Genomic DNA, 22792 nt, shown 5'->3' on the forward strand with positions numbered 1-22792 from the left:
TTGTTTTTCTTGCAGTTTCAAAGGCAAAAATATTCATAATGTAAACATCTACTATATAGAAAAAAAAAACTAAAATGTGCGAACAGATGGCTTACAACTGCAGCAACTGACATGAACACATTTGGAGAAAGTGTAGTGTAACAAGGCCCATTAAAATGACTAATAATAATTACTAATAAAACAAACATCTTTCTTTTCCCAAATGGGGCTGAGGACACTGAACACACTTAATGTGGGCTCACCCCATAATCCAATATTCATTCAGCCACTCCAGGAGGCACTTGAGGCAGCACATCTTCATCGCTCAGACCCCAAGTGTTAAAGCCCATCAGGGTGCCACTCCAGTCTCATGAATGCAATGGAGGCTCCTGGATGAAAATCACAGATCATTGTTTGACTGTGTGCCTCACAAACGCCTGCAGTTCAGGACTGTTTCACAGGCAGGAGACCCAGAAGGATTTTGGAATGTCAGATGTCATGCCGGTAAAGTAAAATGAACATCTTCAAGCAAGTGGGTATCGAGAGGCTGGTGCTCACAGTGCGAGCAGGAAGACAGGGATGCCATTCTTGATTTTTGTGTGTTCTTTATCTTTATCATAACATACAAGACCAACTAGAAAGCTGCAAAATGGACTTGCAGCTTGAACAGCTATCACCGGTTTCTATTTATTATCAGCAGTTAAGAACCTGAACATGAATTTATACTATATTTTGAAATCATTCCGTCAAGTGCTTATTACTTTTTAAAGCAGAAATTTTATAGAACTCCTGCAAGCATCATTTGAGCCTTAGGGAATTCTTAATATTATCTCTCAGAATGACTTGGAAGGATTTGATGAAGGATCTGCATTATTTAAGTGCACAGTCTAGAAAGATGCATCATACATACATGTGAAATTTTATAGTGACCCCTAGAGGATGAGTTGAGAACAGGATACTGGCAATATCATCTCAGGGAATGCCTTGGGATGGATAGATAGATAGATAGATAGATAGATAGATAGATAGATAGATAGATAGATAGACTATTTATATAAAGATAGATAGATAGATAGATACTGTAGATAGATAGATAGATAGATAGTGTGGACTAAGCCCCGGACATGGACAAGAAGACATGTTAAATGCACCAGCACATGTTTATTCACAACTATTATTTACACAACTACAGTGCCACACAACCCCCAAGACTCCCCAAAGTCCAGGCCACACACTGCCTCTTTGCTTCTTCAGGCCGCCTCCACTCCTCTCCTCCAAGACCTCGTCTCCTTCTCTCCTGATTCCAGCCCTTGTATGAAGGGAGGTGGCCCCTTTTATAAGCACCCGGATGTGCTCCAGGTGTGTTCCGGCAATCTCCCACCGACACGCCCCAGTGTGGTGTCCCTGCTTGAGGTCCAGGGTCCCCAAGACATTGGGGCGCCCCCCATGTGGTGAGCACGGCCCCCTACAGGGTTGAGCTTCAAAGCACTGTACCCGTGGCCACTAAAGGCACCAGAGTGGTCGCCCCCACATGGTCTGAGTGAGGCGCAAGCCCTCCTCTGGTCCTCCAAGGCATCCCGGCTGGATCGCCCCCTCAGCCATCTGCGACAATAGATAGACAGATAGATAGATAGATAGAACTTTTACTTTTAGAGAAGTTTTTCAAATAAAGAACTCCACACACACTGTGGTGGGCTGGTGCCCTGCCCAGGGTTTGTTTCCTGCTTTGCGCCCTGTGTTGGCTGGGATTGGCTCCAGCAGACCCCCATGACCCTGTATTAGGATATAGCGGGTTGGATAATGAGTGCCTGACTGACTCCACACATAAATAAATAAATAAATAAATAAATAAATAAATGCACAAACCAGAATTCCTATAATGCAAGAAAATTAAAAAGAACGAAAACTTCAGATGTGGCAGTCTCAGTCGCAGTGAAGTATTATACAGGCATAGTGCTGTTGGTATAAATGAGCCCCACTAGTGTATCTTGACACAAATGTATTTAATTATAGGCATAATATTCTGCAACTCATTGTGGTCGAATAACTGCAGGTTGAAGCTCCAACCCGGTCGTCAGCATTTAATAAAGTCACAATGAGATAAAAAGGGCAGTGGCAGGTTTTAAAGGCAGGAGACCAAAATGGGCGAAGTCAATTGTCTCCCTGGGCATCTTGTCGGTGCTGCTGAGGAGAAAGAAGAGAAGAAGGTTAGCGTGAGTGCCCCCTCTTGGCACAGGGGGGTAGTACCTACTATAGACAAGCCCAGAGGGTGATCCATGGTGGCACATGCGAGGCACCACTTAATCCAATGTAACGTAGTGTTTGAGGCTTTGAACTTTAAACCCTGAGATCTTGGCTTCATATATTGCTACTGAAACGGTGTGACAGGTCGCTTCACCTGCCTGTGGTTCAACTAGAAAATCAAAACAAATGGAATCAATTGCATTTTAAATGTTATAAGTCGCCTTGGATAAAGGTGTCAACCAAATAAGTAAATGTAAAGACGTGGGGGGGTTGGATTGGCGCAGACTTCAGTTCCCTATAATATTGTATTTTAATCAGTAAGAATATAAAAGTGCAATTCCTAAGGGCCGGACCCAACAATGAAGCCAGTGCTTTTGCAGGTTTATTTGATTGAATGCCCCCTGATGCAGAAAAAAACAACTTGTCATGTACTGAAACATCAGCCCTGGACACCACCAACGAAGAAAGAAGAAACATTCAAAAATATCTCAACAGATAAAAAATATGAAATATGTGCAAGCCGGTGCTATGGGGTTGGTTAAATGTATTGCACATGCACAACAGTAAACCTGAACCGTACACACAGCTCGGCTGTCCTGGCGTGCGAAGTAAACCTCCACCCAGCCTTGTCTATGGGATGCTTAACTCCTCACTCTCACCATTAACTCTGTTGTGTCATTGGACTCCATACTTTAGTCAATTCTGTCTGATAAGCCGCTAAAAAGGCAAGCCATTTTAAATAACAGAAGATTGTATTTTTTAGAGTTGCCGTACAAAGCAACAATACCCAAATAATGAAGACTACAAGGCTTAGTAAATGAACAACTAAATAGAAGAAAGCCAAGCTACCTTCACAGTTAATAATGACAGCTAATTACCCAAATAGATAATTAAGCAGTGAGACTGCACAGATACAGGTTATTATACCTCGGGATGTCATTACTGTCTAATTAGCAGAACTAACCAGTCCAATAGCATAATTAAACAATCCTTAACTCTAAAGAATGTCTTTTCAATTATTATCCCCCAAAACCCTGAATTAACTTATTTATATAGTGAAAGAGAAAACAGCAGTTTAAACCAAACCGCCATGAAAAAAATTGAATAAGGCAAACTGCTGCCTCAACTCACAGAAAACCCAGAAATTAAACTAAAACAAATGGTATGTTAAAAAGAACGAGGCCAATGGTCTGAATATAACAATCGAGATCAGCCACGAAACAGGAGTAACCAGAAATACAACAAGCGTCTAATGCTGTGGCTGACAAGCTCATTGCTACAACAGGGCTTAGAAACATTGCTCCCCCTTTATATGACAGACCCAATCTCTTACTGTATATAATTAAACTACAATTACAACTGATTAAGTTCCATGAAAGGCAGGGGAGGACACAACTGACAAAAGCAGAGCCCTGGCTGGCAGAGTCCAAAATGGGGCAACCCGCGAGGAAGCATAGACAGGTCAGGCTAAACCGTGGTTTGAGCAGTGGCATAGCGCAAAGATCGCGATCACACACCACCCAACCCCTCCGCAATAACAGAGATGGGCCCACCACCTCAAACACAAGCATTTATGCTACAACCCCAATTTAACATAACATAACATTTCTCATATGTGGTGCTTTACCGAGTTTCACATAATTTTGGATGCTAATGTTGACATAAAAATGCCAGTCTCAACAAAAGAGTCTTTTATTTCATCCTGCAGCTAAATGCGACTCTATCCTGATTTTTTTCTCGTATCTGATTTTTTTAATTGCTTAAATTAATTTTATCTGATAACTCATCTAAATATGATACAAGTACGTAATAGATGTCTATCGTGGATGTACCCTGCATGTTAGAGTTAGGTTTAGGGTTAGGATTAGACAGTCAGACAGATGCTGATTGCTGTTCACACTGTTTCCATTGTAGATGTTTGAAAAGGAATAAACATAAGGCACAGAGAGAGCTGGGTTTCCGGAGGGAAGAACTGATTTAATGCTGACACACGAGGCTGCAAAACAGACTTTTCACAAACTCAGGATGTGTATTATTGTGGTATTTCCCTTGACTTTCTCATGTTCGTTACCAGGTTAGTCTACTCTCGTACCTTACGATTAACACACACACATATAGATACACACAAACACACAGACCCTAACCACAAAAGTACCGCATGAGTGACGTAAACACAGCCTGTTACTTGCTGACACTTCAAGAGACTTACTTATCATTAGTACAAACAGTGTGTGATGTCTTGGATATATCTCAGACCTAAATATTACTTTGGTCTCCAAGAATATACTTAAACATACAAAGGCTCAACATCCTTAGCTATAGGCTATTTATCAACCACTGATGTCTTACTTTAATGCACAGTTCACTATTGGACGAAGCTTTTTGACCTCAGCCAATAAACCCCATAGTTCAGATCATATGGCAAATTCTTTCTGCTCCAGGTGCTCTAAATATTTATCTTATTACTTCCATCACTCTAGATATAAAGACAAAGTATAGAAAGTTAAAAGCAACTTGGTATTTATTAAAGAACACTAATACCAGTAGAGGACAGTACAAAAAATATAGATAGCAAGGTCTGGATATAAATAGTCTTTAGAAAAAGCTCATTAAAAGTGTCAAAGATGAATGTCGTTGGGCAGCTCTTGATTTGATGTCCATATGATAAATGACTTTGCTTACAGTCTTTGATCTTTTAAGTATGTCTGGTACTTCTTCCTTCCCCAAGCTGTGAACCAATTTAGTAATTCCTAGTACTAGGTGTGTTCATGTGTTTGCAGGTTGTAAAGTAATCAATACAGCCTGAGGCATCATCCTGGTCTTCTACTTTGTTTGCATAGATGTTTTAAAAGTGAGGTACTGTACACATCAGGAAGAGGAGATGATTTGATGTTAATTACCTCCTTGTAAGTGTTAAGTTCACCCTTTTCATCTTGAGCAAAATATTTGTTTTAAGATGATACACTTCAAGAAGAGAAGGTACTTTGATGTTAACTGTCCTAATAAGATTAAATTTAATTTTGTCTGTGTGGGTAAAAAAAATAAAATGTAAAATTTTAAAATCAATGACACTACAGGTTGTCAAAAGCACTTGGACATCTTCAAAACTGGTCCCACACTGTATGGCATTTTCTGGTGGAGCTTCTGCTTATATATCAATAGCAATTGAAGGTGTAAACATATTTTGGCATTCAAAAGTTTTAATGACACATCTGCTTTTTTCCTTTACGTTTTCTCTCCAGCATATGGAATGAATGCACAATTGGATTTGAATCGAGTGACTGGCTTGGAAATTCTAGAATTTTCCATTTTGTTTCTATGAAAATCTCCAGTGTTGCCTCAGCAGTACGCTTGAGATCATTACATTATTATCTTGTTGTAGGATGAGGCGCTGTCCAATGAGTATGGAGGCATTGACTGGGACTTGAGCAGATCAAATGTTTCTATACACCTCAGAATTCATTATGCCACTGCCGTCAGCAGTTCCATCATAAATGAAGATAAGTGTGCCAGGACCTGTGGCAGCCATACATGCCCCAAGCCATAACAACCCCACCATGTTTAACAGATGAGGTGGTCTGCTTTGGATCTTATGCATTTTTGCTTTGTCTCCACACTTTGCTCTTGCCATCACTCTGATGCAGGTTCGTCTTTGTCTTGTCTGTCCACAAGACCTTTTCCCGGAATTCTGTAGGGGCTTTTAAGTACTTTTTGAAAAACTGTAATCTGGCCATCCTGTTTTTGTGGGTAACTAGAGGTTTGCATCTTGCAGTATGGCTTCTGTATTTCTGCTCATGAAGTTTTCTGCAGATAGTCATCTTTAACACATCCACATCTGCCTCCTGAAGACTGTTTCTGATCTGTCGGGCAGGCGTTTGTGGCTTTTTCTTTACCATAGTGAATGTCATCAGCAGTGGAGGTCTTCTTTGGCCTACAAGTCCCTCTGCAATTACTGATAACTCAGGCAGTTGATTTCGGTCATCCTGAGGTTTTACACCTGTCTCTAATGGTTTTATTCTTGCTTTTCAGCCTCATTAAGGCTTCTTTGACTTTCACAGCTTTTGTCATCATGTTGAACAAAGGCAAAAAGAGACTCTAAAGGGTCGAAGCAGGCCGAGGTATCTTATGAAGTCACAAAACACACCTGAGGAATCACAAACACCCATGACATCAGCTCTCCCAAACATTATGGTGACCTGAAATGGGGGACCATGTAGAAAAAGTGACCAAAATGTATGCAAATAACCTGAAATGAAATGAAAGTCTGCGATGTGCACTTTCATCACGTCTGAATTGTAAAACTATGGAGCAGAGTGGGGTAAATCAAGGAAGAATGAGTCTTTGTCCCTAACATTACAAAGGACAATGTATATGAATATTCATACTGCAAACCTCAAAAGCTGGGTTTCAGAATATGTACACAGTAAGAGGTTATATCTTTTCAGCATTAATTACTTGGATAGCTGGCAAATAATCAGTTCAATATGTTTGGTATCATTCTTTTCAGAATTTATCGAACTTTAATGTGATGTTATATTTTCAGATTCTTATTCTGTTTTTAAATTATAAATTAAAAAATATCAAGAACTCGAGACAAGACTTTTTGCCAAGAGACTTGACCATGCCCAGGGCTGGAAATAAAAGAAAAAGAGTAGGACAGCTGCTGTACAGGCTTTTAAATGTTCGAAGCGCCGTGCGAGATGGAGATCATGTGGCATGGCAGCAGCAGCAAGCCAGTAGCTGATCAAACAAAGAAGAGGTAGAAAAAAACCTGTACTTGTTCCCAATTGTATCACCTTTTAAGAGGGGGCTTTGTAGAATCGACCACATCTCCTTGGGGTGCATTCAGCCCCCCTCTTCACAACACGAGCAGCAGGGATGTGAAGTGGTTGGAGCGTAGCGCAGGCCTGAGGGGGTTGGCAAGCGAAGCGAGCAGGGGGTGAACCCCCTAATAAAACTATAAAAACAGAAAAATAAAGAATGCTAGAAAGTCATTGATATGCATGAAGAAGGACAGAACGATTTATGTTTATTTTGTACACCCAAACTTACGCTTTTCATACACTAAGAGCCTAAAGTCCATCAGAGACCAAAGCTTATCCAAATGTGCGAGCGCAAGATCATCACAAAATTTAACACCAGTTCCATTTGCTTCCAAGAAACACAGGAAACAGGTTGACACTTTGTATGCCATAACAACCATGGCTTTACCTTTTGGAAAGCATACCTGGGGTCTGCTTCATTATTTAATATGCATAAATATACCTTTCTGAAAATAACCCTGAAGGATTCACCATAACATTAGTATTAATGTAAGACCAAACATGCCTATGGAGATATTACACATGCTACAGAAATTCTTACATTAATTCAAATGATCTATAAAGACAGACGAATGGTTTGACTTTCCATTTGGCTTTCAACAGCTCAGTTCTTGGCTAAACAGCCCATCTTTATCTGGAGTGCAACAGTTCTCATGAGATAAATTGAACTATTTTTCCTGGGGACAAACAGTAGTTTATTCCTGATGCAGATGTAATTTCCTTATGCTACAATTTCCTACACTTTGTTACAGTATACACACTTTAATGTCTTAGCCACTAGGGGGCCACATTGAAAAAACCACAAGAGCATTTCGAAGGACGTCATTTTTTGGTTTTGCTGCTGCTTAATGTAAATGCATGGGCCTATTTATCATGGTTCTTAGATAATATAAAGTAAAAAAGCAAATCAATGAGGAAAGAAATTATGTTTTTCCCCCAGTAAGTGTTCATTGATTTGGAAATGTTATGGTTTAACTTCCTTGGGTAAATCAATTTAAATTAAATGCTAATCAATAAAAGGAAACCCTTGTATCGGAGGTGCTTTTCAATGAGACAAAGGGATCTTACAGGGCCCAGTTAAGGCGTTGGCCACCCAGCCTCCATTGCCCAGGTTGTGTTGTGCTTGGTGAGTTTGGAGGTTCCTGGTACTGGAACAAGAGGCTGCAGCACTTCAGGAGCAACAGGAAAATGAGCGCATCAGGATTAAGCAATTTAAAAGAAAGGGCAATGGGTCTGGTAATCCTGCACACGCAGACAGATGGCAGACTATGACAGGTTGTTACAAAGAAAATGATGGCCAACAATTATAACAGAATTTATGTTTCAACTGGTGATCCATCATAACCTCTTGGTCATAGTACACCAGCCATATGGAATCAAAGGACTACAATGGCCAGGCTGAAATCAAAGTGAGCAGTGACAGATCATGGTGGGCAGGAAAGAGACTACGTTTGAAGAAATGTTGAGAGAGCAAAAAGAAAGAAGGTGAGAGCAGCAAGCAAACAGGGCAGAGCAGGAAGGAACAATACCACAGTAAAAGCTGTTAGTGTAGTACAGGGTTTCTCAAGTTCAGTCCTGGAGGGCTGCAGCTGTTGTTCCAACCAAATTTGTTAATTAGAAGCCACTCCTTGCTGATGATGAAATATTTTATTTTATGGTTTGTTAGTGTTTTCATTTTTCCATATGCCTTTACTGTATTCTTAAATTCTAGAGTTCTACACTTTTTCTCTTGTGAAGGATGGCCGGCCATATATTCCGGCCCACACCTCCAAGCCGCCTGATGGAGCCCTCCCAGCAGCAGGGCGGTTCCCCGAATTCCAGCAGGGTCTTATTGACCTTGTAGTTTTTATAAACAGCCCTGCTGGATACCATGGGGACCACCAGGAGCTGCTGTAGGGAGGCTTGGGGAGTGCTACGTGCCCTATAACTCGGAAGTACGTCCTGGTCACATGAACAGTAGGAACAACGTGCTTCCAGGGTGAATAAAAGGAATTTGTATCTGACCCGGAAGTGATAAGGAATCTCATGGACTGTATGGTGGATTCACTTCCGGGTCAGAAGATATAAAAGGACCATGGGAAATCCCAGACACTGAGCTGAGCTGGGAGGAAGGGTGGCTAAGTGTCTGGGAGAGGAGGAGAGTATTATATTAGTTGTTGTGTATTGTATGAGTAGTGTGGAGTGGAGGGTGCTTAGTGCACATTATTATAATAAAAATAATAAGTATTGTGCTTTTACCTGGTGTTTGGCGTGGTACCTGAGGGTTCAAGGGAGCAACAGCGCCCCCTACTGCTACACTCTTCCTTTTCTTTCCAGTGGCTGAGGCAGACATAAGGGATTGAATCCAGACTCCTGGACCTGTTACGTACCACACCACCAAGGTGTAACCTTCATAATTCATTAATGTCTCTGTCTTGGCTTTCTCTAATGTCACAGAAAAAACATAAAAGTTATAACGGCCAAGGTGCCCCAGAAGTAAATACAGTATATGAGAACGAGTCTGACATCCAGCAGATCAATTCAAATGAAAACGCGACACCTCACTCGTGGGAAGGAAGTGCAGTAGAGAACCAAAGACAACCAAATGCCTGTCATTATTAGGGATTGTTTGTGGCTTACTGGCCCCATTACATAACTGCTACTGGAAAATTCTTTAAGAAATCGAAATTATTGAAAATAAGCTTTGTAAGAAAAGGGAATATTAAATTATATTATTTTACCATAGAAAATATTTCATTGATGACATATTTGGTCTTTTAAAAAGGAAATCAAATGTACAAGTAAAATCTTTTATTTCATCTGGCACCTTTCTACAGTGAAAACCATCCGAAGTACACTGCCGCAGTACAACAATCCACACAGTTGTTTTACAAACAGAGCTTGGAACTGTAGCAGGAAGGAGCAGAACTTATCTTGAAGTGAATTACAATTCAACTTGAGGTCTTTAACCTAAGACCTTAATTACTGTGACTGAGGACTTCTACAAAGATGCTTTATTCCTTTTCAATGTTAAAAAAGCCTACTGTGTTATAAGTAAAAAGTACCTTGTTAACATGTGCTTTTGTGTTCTACTAAGAATTGTCTGAATATGTTATTTATTTTAAGTGAAAAGTGTCAAAGACTGTGTGGCATTGAAGTCTAGAGCAGGGGTACTCAACTCCAGTCCCGGAGGTCTGCAGAGGCACCAGGTTTTCATTCCATCCAGTTTCATAATTGGAAGCCAGGCTTAGCAAATAATGAAACTTAGATTTTAATTATATGGCTTGTTAATGCTATTTATCACATTGTGAATTTTCATTTTCTGAGAACTTTATCCATATGTTTTCAAACATGTGTCCATAATATTTATCCTCGAGTTATCAAGTACAATAATATTTATCCTCGAGTTATCAAGTACACATATAAACTCTTGACGCATATTTTTAGGAAGTCACTGTGCACTGGGAAAATTCCAAAGAACTGGAAAAAGGCAAATATTATCCCATTATATAAAAAGGGTGACTGGATAGATCCATGCAACTATAGGCCAGTAAGCTTAATGTGCATCACATGTGATTTAATAGAAGGAATTATTAAGGAACATATTGAGCAACACGTGCCAAGAACAGGAGTTTTACTGAAGTGTCTAGCTTGGGTTCAAAAGAGGGAGGTCACGCTTTACTAACATGCTGGAATTCTATGAAGAAGCAACAACAGAATATGATCAAAGTGGAGCTTAGGATATTATTTTTCTTAATTCTCAGAAAGCACTTGATAAGGTGCCACATGAGTGTTTGTGTAGCACGAGTGTGAAATTGGCTCAGGCACAGGAAGCAGAGGGTGATGGTGCAAGGAACCCTATCAGAATTGGCTGACATTTAGAGTGGTGCTCCACAGGTTCAGTGCTAGGGCCACTGCTATTTCTAATATAAATATATATATATATATATATATAAACATGATTTGGACAGGAATATAAGTAATCAGCTGGTTAAGTTTGCATATGATACTAAGATAGGTGGATTGGTAGATAATCTGGAATGTGTTGAATCATTACAGAGGGACTTGGACAGCATACAGGCTTAGGCAGATTTGCAGCAGATGAAATTTAATGTCAGTAAGTGTAAAATAATACACATAGGGAGCAAAAATGTTATGAGATGGATTTGGCAGTCTATGGTAAAATGAGGTCTGCGGCTGTTTGGCAGCATTTAAAGTAAACAATCACAGCACTTGCATCTTTGTGCTGGTGCGGTGTTTCGTGGTAGCGTGGCGAGAGCAGTTCCCATGTGCAATGCAACAGTGGACGGCCCTGCACTTCATGCACAGGTGCAGGGTCGCCCACGACACTAATTTGCATCAGGAGCTTCCAATTGCTGCAGCCGTGCCATTTCCCCATTAAAAAAGGAAAGTGTGAGTGCGAGGGGTGGAGAATCATAAAAAGAGACAAAAAGAAGAACAAAGGATGGAAGCTAAAGTGAGAAGAAGAGAGGAAGGAGTGTGAGAGAGAGAGACATTCCGAGGAAAGGAGGTAGACGGACATGTATAGAGCCCCAGGAAGAAGCGTGTGTGGCCAACACTCAGGAGGGGGCTGAATGGTGACTCCTGCTGTGTGACCAAGTAGCAGGAGTGACAATTGTGCTCAGGAAGTGCTTGACAGACTGGCAGCGGTGGGAGGACAGGGAGCTGTTCCGGGAGGTGCCGACAAATGGGCAGCGGTATGAGCGGAGCAGGGCTCGGTGGCTCCCCTAGGAAGTGGCGACGTGGACAGGGCATAAGGTTGTCTGAGTCTTCTGGTAGACTTCTCCTTGGTCTGCAAGATCCGGGAAAGGATAAGACAAGGAGGAGTCAGTTTTTAAAGGGGCACTGAGGCTAGTGCTTTTAAAAAACGTTTCCTGCCTGTGTTTTAACCTCTGATTTTAATGCATACACATTGACATTGTTTTAACCTCCACTTTCACTACTTTTATGGATTATTAATTCATGGAACAACTACAGTTTTTGGAACACTTTGATTCTGAGATTTTTAATAAAAGTGCTTCTCACCATCCCCATCCACCATGTGTTTTGTCCTCATCTGCCAAGCTCATCTCGATTATGGTATTCACAGTATCGGGTTCAAAAGGCTTCCAAAATGAAAGAGGGGGCAAGGAGCGGGGGGCAAGGAGCGGACTAGCAGTGTCACAAACACATAGTGAACTTGACACTGCCAGCTGCCAAACAAAGTTCAGAAAGCTAATATAATATAGTGCAATGTGTAGAGTACAAGTCCAAGGAGGTTCTGCTCAAGCTTTATAACAGACTGGTGAGGCCTCATCTGGAGTACTGTGCGCAGTTTTAGTCTCCAGGCTACAAAAACGACACAACAGTGCTAAAAAAGGTACAGAGAAGAGCAACTAGGCTCATTGCAGGGCTACAGGGAATGAATTATGAGGAAAAATTAAAAGAGCTGAATCTCTTCAGTTCAATCAAAAGAAGATTAAGAGCAGAAACATGATTGAAGCGTTTAAAATTATGAAGGGAATTAGTACAATAGATTGAGACTGTTATTTTAAAATGAGTTCATCAACAACATGGGGTAACAGTTTGAAACTTGTTAAAGGTAAATTTCACACAAACATTAGGATGTTTTTCTTCACATACAGAGCAATAGACAGATGTAATAAGTTAGATAGATAGATAGATAGATAGATAGATAGATACTTTATTAATCCCAAGACCAAGTAGTTGTCATTTTAGAAGATTAAGTGGATATGACTGGTGAGCTTTCTTGGGCTCAATGGCCTGTTCTTGTTTATATTGTTCTAATGCTCTAATATTGTGGTCCTTCCTTTTTCTCTCATTTATTTAAAAAATGTTCAGTGTTATGACAATACTGTCATATCCACCAGGATACATAGACCTGATAGACTTTAGCTGATCATCTCATGTAATGATCTTTATGTGCCGTCCAGATGAACTCAGCTCCTCCTGTAAGGATTTCAGATGGTTCTTCTTAGTTTTGCTAATCCCAATGCTTTTAAACCTGCAAACAGGAAAGGAATAAAAATTATGAACACTACAAACACTGACATAATGCTATAAAATCATTCTTTTTCCACATAGCCTGGGGTCTGGTACATACATTATGGTGAACTAATTTAGCATATAAAAATGGATATAACTTGTGCAGAGGGTTCAGGAGGTTCCTAGATGCCTGATAGGATGTGTTAGCCTATATCACGTTATTAAGTGCTAAATTATAAAGAACAGGTGAAAGTAGGCAGTCTTATTCAGAATAACCTCCATGGGTAACTAGATCAGAATTTACATTATGTGTTAATAATGAGATTAGAATAGAACTTCATGCCTATTCACATTTTAGGCCCAAACCTGAATTTCTTGTATATATGCATGTAATTCAGTGTGCACAGGGCTCCCTGGATCCCTAGATGGCAGCCCTCCTGGGTTGCAGTGGGGCACTGGATTCTTAGAAGGCATCATGGGACTTGTATTTTGCTGACTCAGCCCTGTTGGGTTCCATGGGTGACACCAGGGAGTGCTACAGGGACTGGGGAGCCCTTCTTCATAGGGCTTCCGCCTCACCAGGAAGTGCTTTCAGAACATGCTTATGGGACACTGGAAGTACTCCCAGGTGTCACGGATCCAACAACCTGGGCTTGAATGTATAACCTGCTTTTATAAACCTAATAATATCCCTTTCTGTGTAATGTAACTGTGAGATGAAAACATCAAACTGTTTAGTGATATGTCCCCTTTCCAGAAAATGATGTGCAGTAGCATGCAATGGTATTTAGTGCTCATCTGAATGTATGTATTAGCTGGTGCGACCTTAAAGTTACCTGGTGCTCAGGCTATGCTAAGTGGTGGGTAAGAGATATATAAATGGTGGGCATGAGATAGTAAGTTGTATGCACCAAATTTCTTCCCAGGGAAAAAAAAAAAAGTACACCATATCCCCTCAGGGGCTCCGTACGAGTGTGCAGACGGATAACTGTAAACATAAAGCACATACCTAAACCTTTTGAGTCAGATAACCCTCCCACAACCCTAATCTTAACCATAGTGTAATGGGGCATGTGATGGGCATTTCGTGACTGACATTGCGGGCATTACCTGACGTACATCATAGATATTGCAGGCTACAGTTAGACCCATTTCCAACCATCCCACACTCCTTTAATAAATAAAAGCCCAACTGTCTGCTTTTTATATGACAGCACTACAAGAGATGGAAGTGAGGTCAAACTGAGCTCCATAGCCTTGGTAAAGGCGTAATTAGGTAGCCCTGAAGCGCACTTTTGTAATTTTTTTAATTTAACTTTATCTCGTACGTACATGAAAGTATCTCATACGAACGTTAAAACATTTCGTACGTATGTAAAAGTATCTCGTACATATGTGAAAACATCTCGTAGGTGCTTTCATGTACACATCAGATATCACATATGTATGTACATACAAGATAAGAGCAATCTCAATTTTTTTCACTGTGCAGTTCAAAGCTTCCGTAAGTATGGATAACCGAAGTAAACTTTTACAGAGGGATTATTCTGAAGCTTCAAAAACATTGACTGTAATGGTGGCTTTAGTTGAGAAGAATAAATTTTATGAAGTTCGGCTGTGGATCCTTCTAAATCATTTCTACATGACATTGATTCCACAGCCTCTTAAATTTTATAAGAAGTTAATTGATAATTCACCACATTTTTCTGTGAAGCCCAAAGATGTGGTGCAACTAAATTATTTGTATTGTTTAATAGCAAAAGAAGTGAAAGGCAGCAGTTACTCTAAAAAGTGATCTACTGTACAATGTAAGTGGCAGTAAAGTACTATGTTTTCACAGTTGTATGATTTAACTAAATCAGGAAATGATTGGCTAAAAAGGAATAACCAACTCATGGTTAGCCATAAGAATAAAGAATCATATTCTCTTAACTGTGGATATAAAAACCTTAAACGTGCCCATTGTTCTTTATGCAGTTTCAGTTAATTCAACATTAATAGAATTATAAAAAGTTCAAATAATGGCACCCAGATTAAGCTTAAAGCTGATTTCAAAATCCTCCTTCTTACATATAAAGTTTTAAACAGCCCAGGCCCTGCTTACTTCCCTGAACTTATCACTACTTACAAACCAGATCACACAATAAGATCTCAAGATGCCAGTCTATGTAAGATTCCAAGGGTTAATAAAAAACAGTGGAAGGTCGAGCTGTTAGTTAGGGGTGTGCATTCTATTGATTTTTTCTGCTTGAGAACCCAACATGGTAAAAAATGAGTAAATGTGATTGGAGTTTGGTGGATGTGGGTGGGATCATAAAGAGAGAAAAAGAGAGAGAGAGAGAGAGAGAGAAAAGTTAGGGATTTGATAACATGGTTAGAGAGCTCACAGATAAAACATATTTTAAATATTATTTATTGAATTTTCATTTATTCCTTTTTTTATTTACTGAAAGTGTGAACCACAATGTGCACATTATGCTTTCAGTAAAATGCAAAACTAGCTATGAACTGTTGGACCACTGAACATTCAATCGGGTAAGGTAACTCAAAATTTGAAAAGAAAGGGTAATTGTGTCTATGCTATATGTTATTATATAAAAAGATCAATCTATTTACAAACTCCGGTGACCAGCAAACATGAATTTGATTGACAATTAATCCAGTGGCTGAGAAAATCTGCTCAGCCGGAGCAGCTGAGTAGTGTAAGCACACAAAGAGTACGTTTTGCAAAGACGCTCAACATTTTGTAGCAATCTTGATTCACCTTCAGTCACAGCAGAGGGTCTTGCCAAGGTGTAATGGATGGCTTACTGAAGCAGTTTTTTTTAACCCACTTTGTTGTACTTCATCCATTTTGCCCTAATGCTTTCCAAGAAGAGTGTTTAATACTGCGGCCAATACTAATGATTCATTTCAGCGTATCTGGAACCAAATTGATGAGAAAGTATTTTCATAATGGAATCAGTCTGGAACTGTGCTGCGAAGCTCCTTCAATTTGTCTATTACACTTAGTCAATACTCAAGAAACTTAAGATACTTATGTTTCTGATCTAATATTGTGGCAGCCAGTGACAACTTGCAGGCCCACTGTGCTAATGTGTCATTTCAGAGACTCTGCCACTGTTTCTCACAAATCACTCATTTGTTAATTAAAAATGTATTGTGATATGACAGAGCATGGTGTATGCAACATGCTGTATTCAATTGTGTGCTCAATTGGCGCAAATTAAAAGGATTTGAATTTCAATTCAGAAATATTGTAATATATCTCCATATTTCACTGTGGAGTATTTGCCCACACATTTTTCAGTATGAGGTCAGGTCAGGTTGGGGAGTATACAAGTACACTTTTGGGTACTTGATTGCTCAAGTTCTCGCTTCCATTCCTACTTTTAATTGCAGGGCACTAAAGTTGTCAAATGATCTGCCTGTTTATATAAGATATGCCCAATCAGTCTCAGTTTTTAAACATAGGTTGAAGACTTACTACTTTAGTCTTACATACCCTGACTAGAGCTGCTGATTAGCTGTGCATGATGTAGCTCTATTTGCTTGTTATTTGTACATAAATATTAGTAAAGCTACATTTATAAGCAATTACTAACCCTGCATTATTCAGTTTCTCTTCTTGGTATGGTGATATGGCACTTGGTGTCACTGGTCTACTGCCAAGCTCTTCTGCTATACATAGAAAAGTCATCTCAGATAATGGGAGCCTTGGAATCATCTGATGGAAAGAGTCTTTCAACATATTGGATGGCCCAGCACAGACTGTACAAGAGGATGCTGAGAAGTGGGTGGGCAGAAAGTTGGTTGAGATCTCCAAGACTGCTACTGTGTCTGACTTTGTATTTGACTTTCTCTCCTGCGATTGACTGTGGAACAATCAGAGGCTTATTTTATTCAGGGATGCTTCTGACTGAAATTTTTGTTTTCCTCTCAACTGAGGAACATAGTTCAATGATTAATTAATGAATGGATATTGTTGGTTTCCATTTATTTTAAGTAGTTTCCGCTTTGTTTTCTGTGTTTTTAGAGAATCTGTGTCTTTATGTGCTTTAATTCTGTATTTAGTAATTTGATAAATCTGTACTTGCATTCTACCTGAGAACTTGTGAAGTGCCAAAATAAACTGAATTGAATTAAATTGCTATGACAAAGAAAAATCAGTTTGTAGCAGGTTTTAAAATCGTTAGCCCTAGCACATTCTAAGAAGCGACTTCAACACATTTTAATCAGCAGGTTCTTACACTCAACATCAATAATGCATTCAATAATAAATCCTTTAGCAGCACCCTATCTTGCCCAGCTGCTTTGAGTTTACTTACCTCACTTTCTCTAACTTGCAGTTGGGGTTTCTCAGTGCCTCACACAACAGGCCTGCACCTGCATCCTTCAGATTATTCTCTGCCAGGTCCAGCACAGTCAGATGTGAGTGTTCTGCACAAAGAGCTGATAACAGACACTCACAACATTTGGAAGTTAGACCACATGACCACAATCTGTAAAAATGAGAGGACAACCTGAGTTACTGAGGCAGTCAGACAAGATGTTGAATGGTCATAAACCTTCACAAGAAGGATAAAAAATGCATTTAAACAAACATTGAGCAACATCCATCTCTTTGTTATGTAATGGGTCTGAATTTGATGTGCATGTCATGGTTTACAGTTGTTTTCAGAATATCATTCTTCATATTTTAGTATTATCTGTTATGTTGGTAATCATGGTTTTAATTGGTTGCCTCCATTCCATGTATGTTAAAGGTGGAATCCCAGAAGGTGGGGTCAATCTGACATCACAGCTGCTTGATCCACCTTATGGCTTTTTATTCCCAGCCAGAAACAGCAGCTAGAACTTGAGCATTTGGCCTGTGTAGAAGTTACTTCTGTGAGGATTGTTTTTGTTAGATATATTGGTTTCTTTAACTTATTTTGCTTCTGTCTCTGGTTTTCTCTCATACTTTGCAGATTTGGACTTATTTACCTCAAAATTGACTTTTATGTAATTCCTTTCTCTCTGTTTTTGAGGATGTCCTTGCATTTTCCATTTTTTCCCAAATAAAGCTTCTCATATACTGTATAAGGATTCTGTATTACCTTTTGTGTCTACAAACCAGCAGTGATCCCCTCTCTTGTAGGGCATTTTGCATATTTTGGGAATTTTATATACATATAGGGTTAGGGTTAGGGCAACATTTTTTTATTTCTATTTCCATGGCTTACTGGGCCAGAAGCCAGTATATAGTAATTCTGTGTAAGATGAACTGGCCATGCTTCCTCTGGGCTGGCCTGTGAGGTTCCCGGCCTGCTTTATGGCTCTATTTCTGAGACCTCACATCTGCCTGGTTTGGTACTCCATATCACAACCCTGTTATGATTAGCATTTTCTTAAATTTTCCTGTATCATTTTCTGGTTAAAAATATATATAGTTTGGGGCTTTTACACCAAGGAACTGAATTCTGCATTATTTTGTATCCAAAATTTGCCAATAAAATATTGAATAATTTCACTCTATATTCTACAATGCCATTTTCTTTGATTATGGGCACCACCATTATCTATAGTTATCATGTTGATCTTACCTTGGGTGACTTGGAAATGTGTGGTGTGTAATGTCACCAAAATGACTGTATAAGGGCCAACAGGTAGATTATCTGTAATTAAGGATAAAAACCTGAGTGCTGGTGTATGATTCTTATTTGTGTGTTTTTGCCTGGTTATTTGAACTAATTTTTGGTAAAGGGGTTTTTGTTTTCTGATTAACATTTTGAATTTGATGAGAGATTGAGTACTGACTAAATTTAATTTCCTGGTTATTTCCTTTTTAAAATTCCTCTTTCACTTTGGTGTCAATACTCCTTTACTTCAAATGTGAAATGACTGTTAAGAAATAAAGTTACGCAGGTGCCAATAAATTTGTATGTATATTTTTATATATGTATACATACAGTGGTGTGAAAAACTATTTGCCCCCTTCCTGATTTCTTATTCTTTTGCATGTTTGTCACACACAATGTTTCTGATCATCAAACACATTTAACCATTAGTCAAATATAACACAAGTAAACACAAAATGCAGTTTTAAATGATGGTTTTATTATTTAGAGAGAAAAAAAATCCAAACCTACATGGCTCTGTGTGAAAAAGTAATTGCCCCCTTGTTAAAAAATAACCTAACTGGGGTTGTTTTGCTGCTTCAGGACCTGGAAGGCTTGCTGTGATAGATGGAACCATGAATTCTACTGTCTACCAAAAAATCCTGAAGGAGAATGTCCGGCCATCTGTTCGTCAACTCAAGCTGAAGCGATCTTGGTTGCTGCAACAGGACAATGACCCAAAACACACCAGCAAATCCACCTCTGAATGGCTGAAGAAAAACAAAATGAAGACTTTGCAGTGGCCTAGTCAAAGTCCTCACCTTAATCCAATTGAGATGCTATGGCATGACCTTAAAAAGGCGGTTCATGCTAGAAAACCCTCAAATAAAGCTGAATTACAACAATTCTGCAAAGATGAGTGGGCCACAATTCCTCCAGAGCTGTAAAAGATTCATTGCAAGTTATCGCAAACACTTGATTGCAGTTATTGCTCCTAAGGGTGGCCCAACCAGTTATTAGGTTCAGGAGGCAATTACTTTTTCACACAGGGCCATGTAGGTTTAGATTTTTTTCTCCCTAAATAATAAAAACCATCATTTAAACACTGCGCTTTGTGTTTACTTGTGTTATATTTGACTAATGGTTAAATGTGTTTGATGATCAGAAACATTTTGTGTGACAAACATGCAAAAGAATAAGAAATCAGGAAGGGGGCAAATAGTTTTTCACACCACTGTATATACCAGTTTAATACATATGTTTACATATATATATATTGCTATTATAGAGAAAAAGACTCCTTCCAGACACTCCTAAAAGATGGTGAGGAGTCTGGCCATGTGATAAATTGTTGGATGATTAATCACTCTCTATTTGTAATTTCTTATCTATGCCTATATAAGCTTAGGAAAGCTTTTTTTCTACTCAGAATGGCTCAAGACGAATGACTTTACTTGCTGATCTCCAATAGATCTATTTAATATATAAATCTATATAAATACTAGGGGGCTCTGCCCTCTGCACGCTTCGCTCACCCACCCCTGAGTTTGGTTTACCAGATATACAATTTAAAGAGATTATTTTCATGGGAATTGTTACATATGCATTATTTTCACTTTTACTTTAAAACTTTGTCCTTTATTTCCGGGCCCAGGTGTGGTTACATCTCCTTCTCGCAGGACGTATAACGCTGCTCGCGTTGTGAAGGTGGTGCGGCTGAACGCACACTAAGGAGATGCCATCGGATCATCTGCTGTCTTTCTGCTGCTGGTGAGCTGCCTTCTCTGCTTGTCTCGCTGCCCAATCATTTCAAACCCTGTACAGCAGCTGTCCTTTTGTTACTTTGTGTCTCTACCGATTGCATTGTGTGTGTGGGGTTGGTGGGGGGTTTAGGGTGGCTGAACGCACGCTAAGGAGAAGCGGTCAGATCATCCGCTGGCACGCTGTGTGTTTTGCTTGTCGCTTGTCATTGTTTAAAGAGCTGGAAGCACATGAAGCGTGTTTGCCAAAAGCAATCCAACAACTGCTAGGTTAGACGTGCGTGGACTTGTTTTAAATGAGGTCTCACTGCCTTGTCTAGCGTGACGTTGTAAAAATAATACTTGTCCTTTATTTCCGGGCCCGGGTGTGGTTACATCTCCTTCTCGCAGGACGTATAACGCTGCTCGCGTTGTGAAGGTGGTGCGGCTGAACGCACGCTAAGGAGATGCCATCGGATCATCTGCTGTCTTTCTGCTGCTGGCGAGCTGCCTTCTCTGCTTGTCTCGCTGCCCAATCATTTCAAACCCTGTACAGCAGCTGTCCTTTTGTCACTTTGTGTCTCTGCCGATTGCGTTGTAAAGGGGGGGAAGGGGGGTTGTTAGGGTGGCTAAACGCACGTTAAGGAGAAGCGTTTGGATCATCCGCTGGCGAGCTGCGTGTTTTGCTTGTCGCTTGTCATTGTTTTAAGAGCTGGAAGCACATGAAGCGTGTCTGCCAAAAGCAATCCAACAACTGCTGCTAGATGTGCGTGGACTTGTTTTAAATGATGTCTCACTACCTTGTCTCACGTGACATTGTAAAAACAATACTTGTACTTTATTTCCGGCACCCGGGTGTGGTTAAATCTCTTTTTCGCAGGAAATATAACGCTGCTCGGGTTGTGTGAACGGTGGCGGCTGAACGCATGCTAAGGAGATGCCGTCAGATCATATGCTGTCTTTCTGCTGCTGTCGCGCTGCGCGTCAATTTTTTTAAAGCCTGTACACCTGCTGTCCTTTTTGCCACTTCGTGTCTCTGCTGCTCACTTTGTGAATTTGGCGGGGTGGGGTGGGGTAAGGGATTTGGGCTGAGCACGCACTAAGGAGAAGCAGTCGGATCATCTGCTGTCTTTCTGTTGCCGGTTGAGATGCCTGTTCTGCTTGTTGCGTTGCCCGATCATTTCAAAGCCTGTACAACAGCTGTATTTTTGCCACTTTACGTCTCTGGCAGTCGCGTTGTGTTTAGAGTGGCTGAACACACGCAAGGAAAAGCGGTCGGATCATCTGCTAGCTTTCTACTGCTGGCGAGCTGCATGTTTTGCTTGCCACTTGTTGTTTTAAGAGCTGGGAGCAAGTTAAAGTGTCTCTCGCAAATTGTCTTCCGAGAAGATCACGTCTCGTCTCCCTGTCTCCCTCCTCAAGATTTTTTTTTATAATAGAAAGATAAATAAATCTAAAAAAAGCAGGGCACAATATATGATTTACTGAAACTGAGCAAATAATAAAAAAAAACTAGAGTTCCTGCTTATCACCACTGTGTGTGTCATAAACTTGGGACAATCTTTGCATAAAGTCCCAAAAGCAGCAGCAAACAGCCCCACAAAAAGAATCCATCAGCCTTTGGCTTGTAAAAACACAGGGCTCACAAAGAATCTTTATAAATAAAAATATTTATTATACAAAAATTGTCTGTAGAAAAAGGAAGTTTATATGAGCAAAAAAGCATTGATCTTGAAGGAGTTGCATTCAAGACAAATAGGCAATCCAGTGGCAAACAAGCCCCAATACACAAATCCAGAAACATTGAAAAACAGAGCAAGAGGTCAGAAATGAAGTATAATAAAAAATTACAAGAATTCACCAACAACAGAGCATACAATGTACCACAAGGCATCGTGGACTTCCTCAGCTTCTATATGGCTGACGGTAGTCCTTTGGTTGTCACAGTCAGAGACTGTACTTATGATTTACTTTGTACCACCTTAACAGTCTCATTTATAAATTCACAAAAGCCCCCTTTTACACCCATATACCCAAATGCAGTTAGTTCACTCACCTTAGTGTCTGTAATTTACAGTTCAGGTTTTTCAGCCCCTCACACAGCAGGCCCATTCCTAAATCCGTCAGTGTATTCTGTCCTAGCTCCAATGTACTTAAGCATGAGCGTTCTCTACAAAGTACTGATGAGAGAGCCTTACAGCATTCAGATGTGAGATCACAGGAGTCCAGTCTGTAGAAAACAGAGAAGGTGGAAATAAAAGTTCATTATTTGGACACACAGATAAGCAGATGAACTCATTTGGATATATCCATGCTTTTACCAGAATTGAAGCAGAACCACAATTGGGTTTTTTCTGCTCCTCTCACCTCAATCATCAAATAACCAAAAAAGTCAACACAAGGTAAAGCAAAGAGCAGGATA

The 22792-nt window shown here is 39.9% G+C and overlaps 1 protein-coding gene and 1 long non-coding RNA gene across 7 annotated transcripts in view; both read right to left on the minus strand.

Moving 5' to 3' along the window:
* Nucleotides 1–1712: 1712 nt before the first annotated feature.
* LOC120537573 lies at nt 1713–10412 on the minus strand. Its single transcript, XR_005635347.1, has 4 exons — nt 9285–10412; nt 7020–7180; nt 1846–2160; nt 1713–1752 (listed from the first exon to the last, which is right to left on the minus strand). It is a non-coding gene; the product is annotated as an uncharacterized LOC120537573 (long non-coding RNA).
* A 2183-nt stretch (nt 10413–12595) lies between these two features.
* LOC120537574 (NACHT, LRR and PYD domains-containing protein 3-like) overlaps nt 12596–22792 on the minus strand; it is a 57716-nt gene continuing 47519 nt past the window's right edge. For all 6 annotated transcript variants that reach the window (XM_039766614.1, XM_039766616.1, XM_039766610.1 and 3 more), the window contains 3 exons: nt 22427–22600; nt 17360–17533; nt 12596–13050 (listed from right to left, as the gene is read on the minus strand). In XM_039766614.1, the coding sequence (XP_039622548.1) occupies nt 12951–13050; nt 17360–17533; nt 22427–22600 (448 nt within the window). In that variant the 3' untranslated portion in view covers nt 12596–12950. The remainder of the gene's footprint in view (nt 13051–17359; nt 17534–22426; nt 22601–22792) is intronic.

This window comes from Polypterus senegalus, chromosome 10 (genome assembly GCF_016835505.1).
Source record: "Polypterus senegalus isolate Bchr_013 chromosome 10, ASM1683550v1, whole genome shotgun sequence".
Classification (NCBI taxonomy): Eukaryota; Metazoa; Chordata; class Cladistia; order Polypteriformes; family Polypteridae; genus Polypterus; species Polypterus senegalus.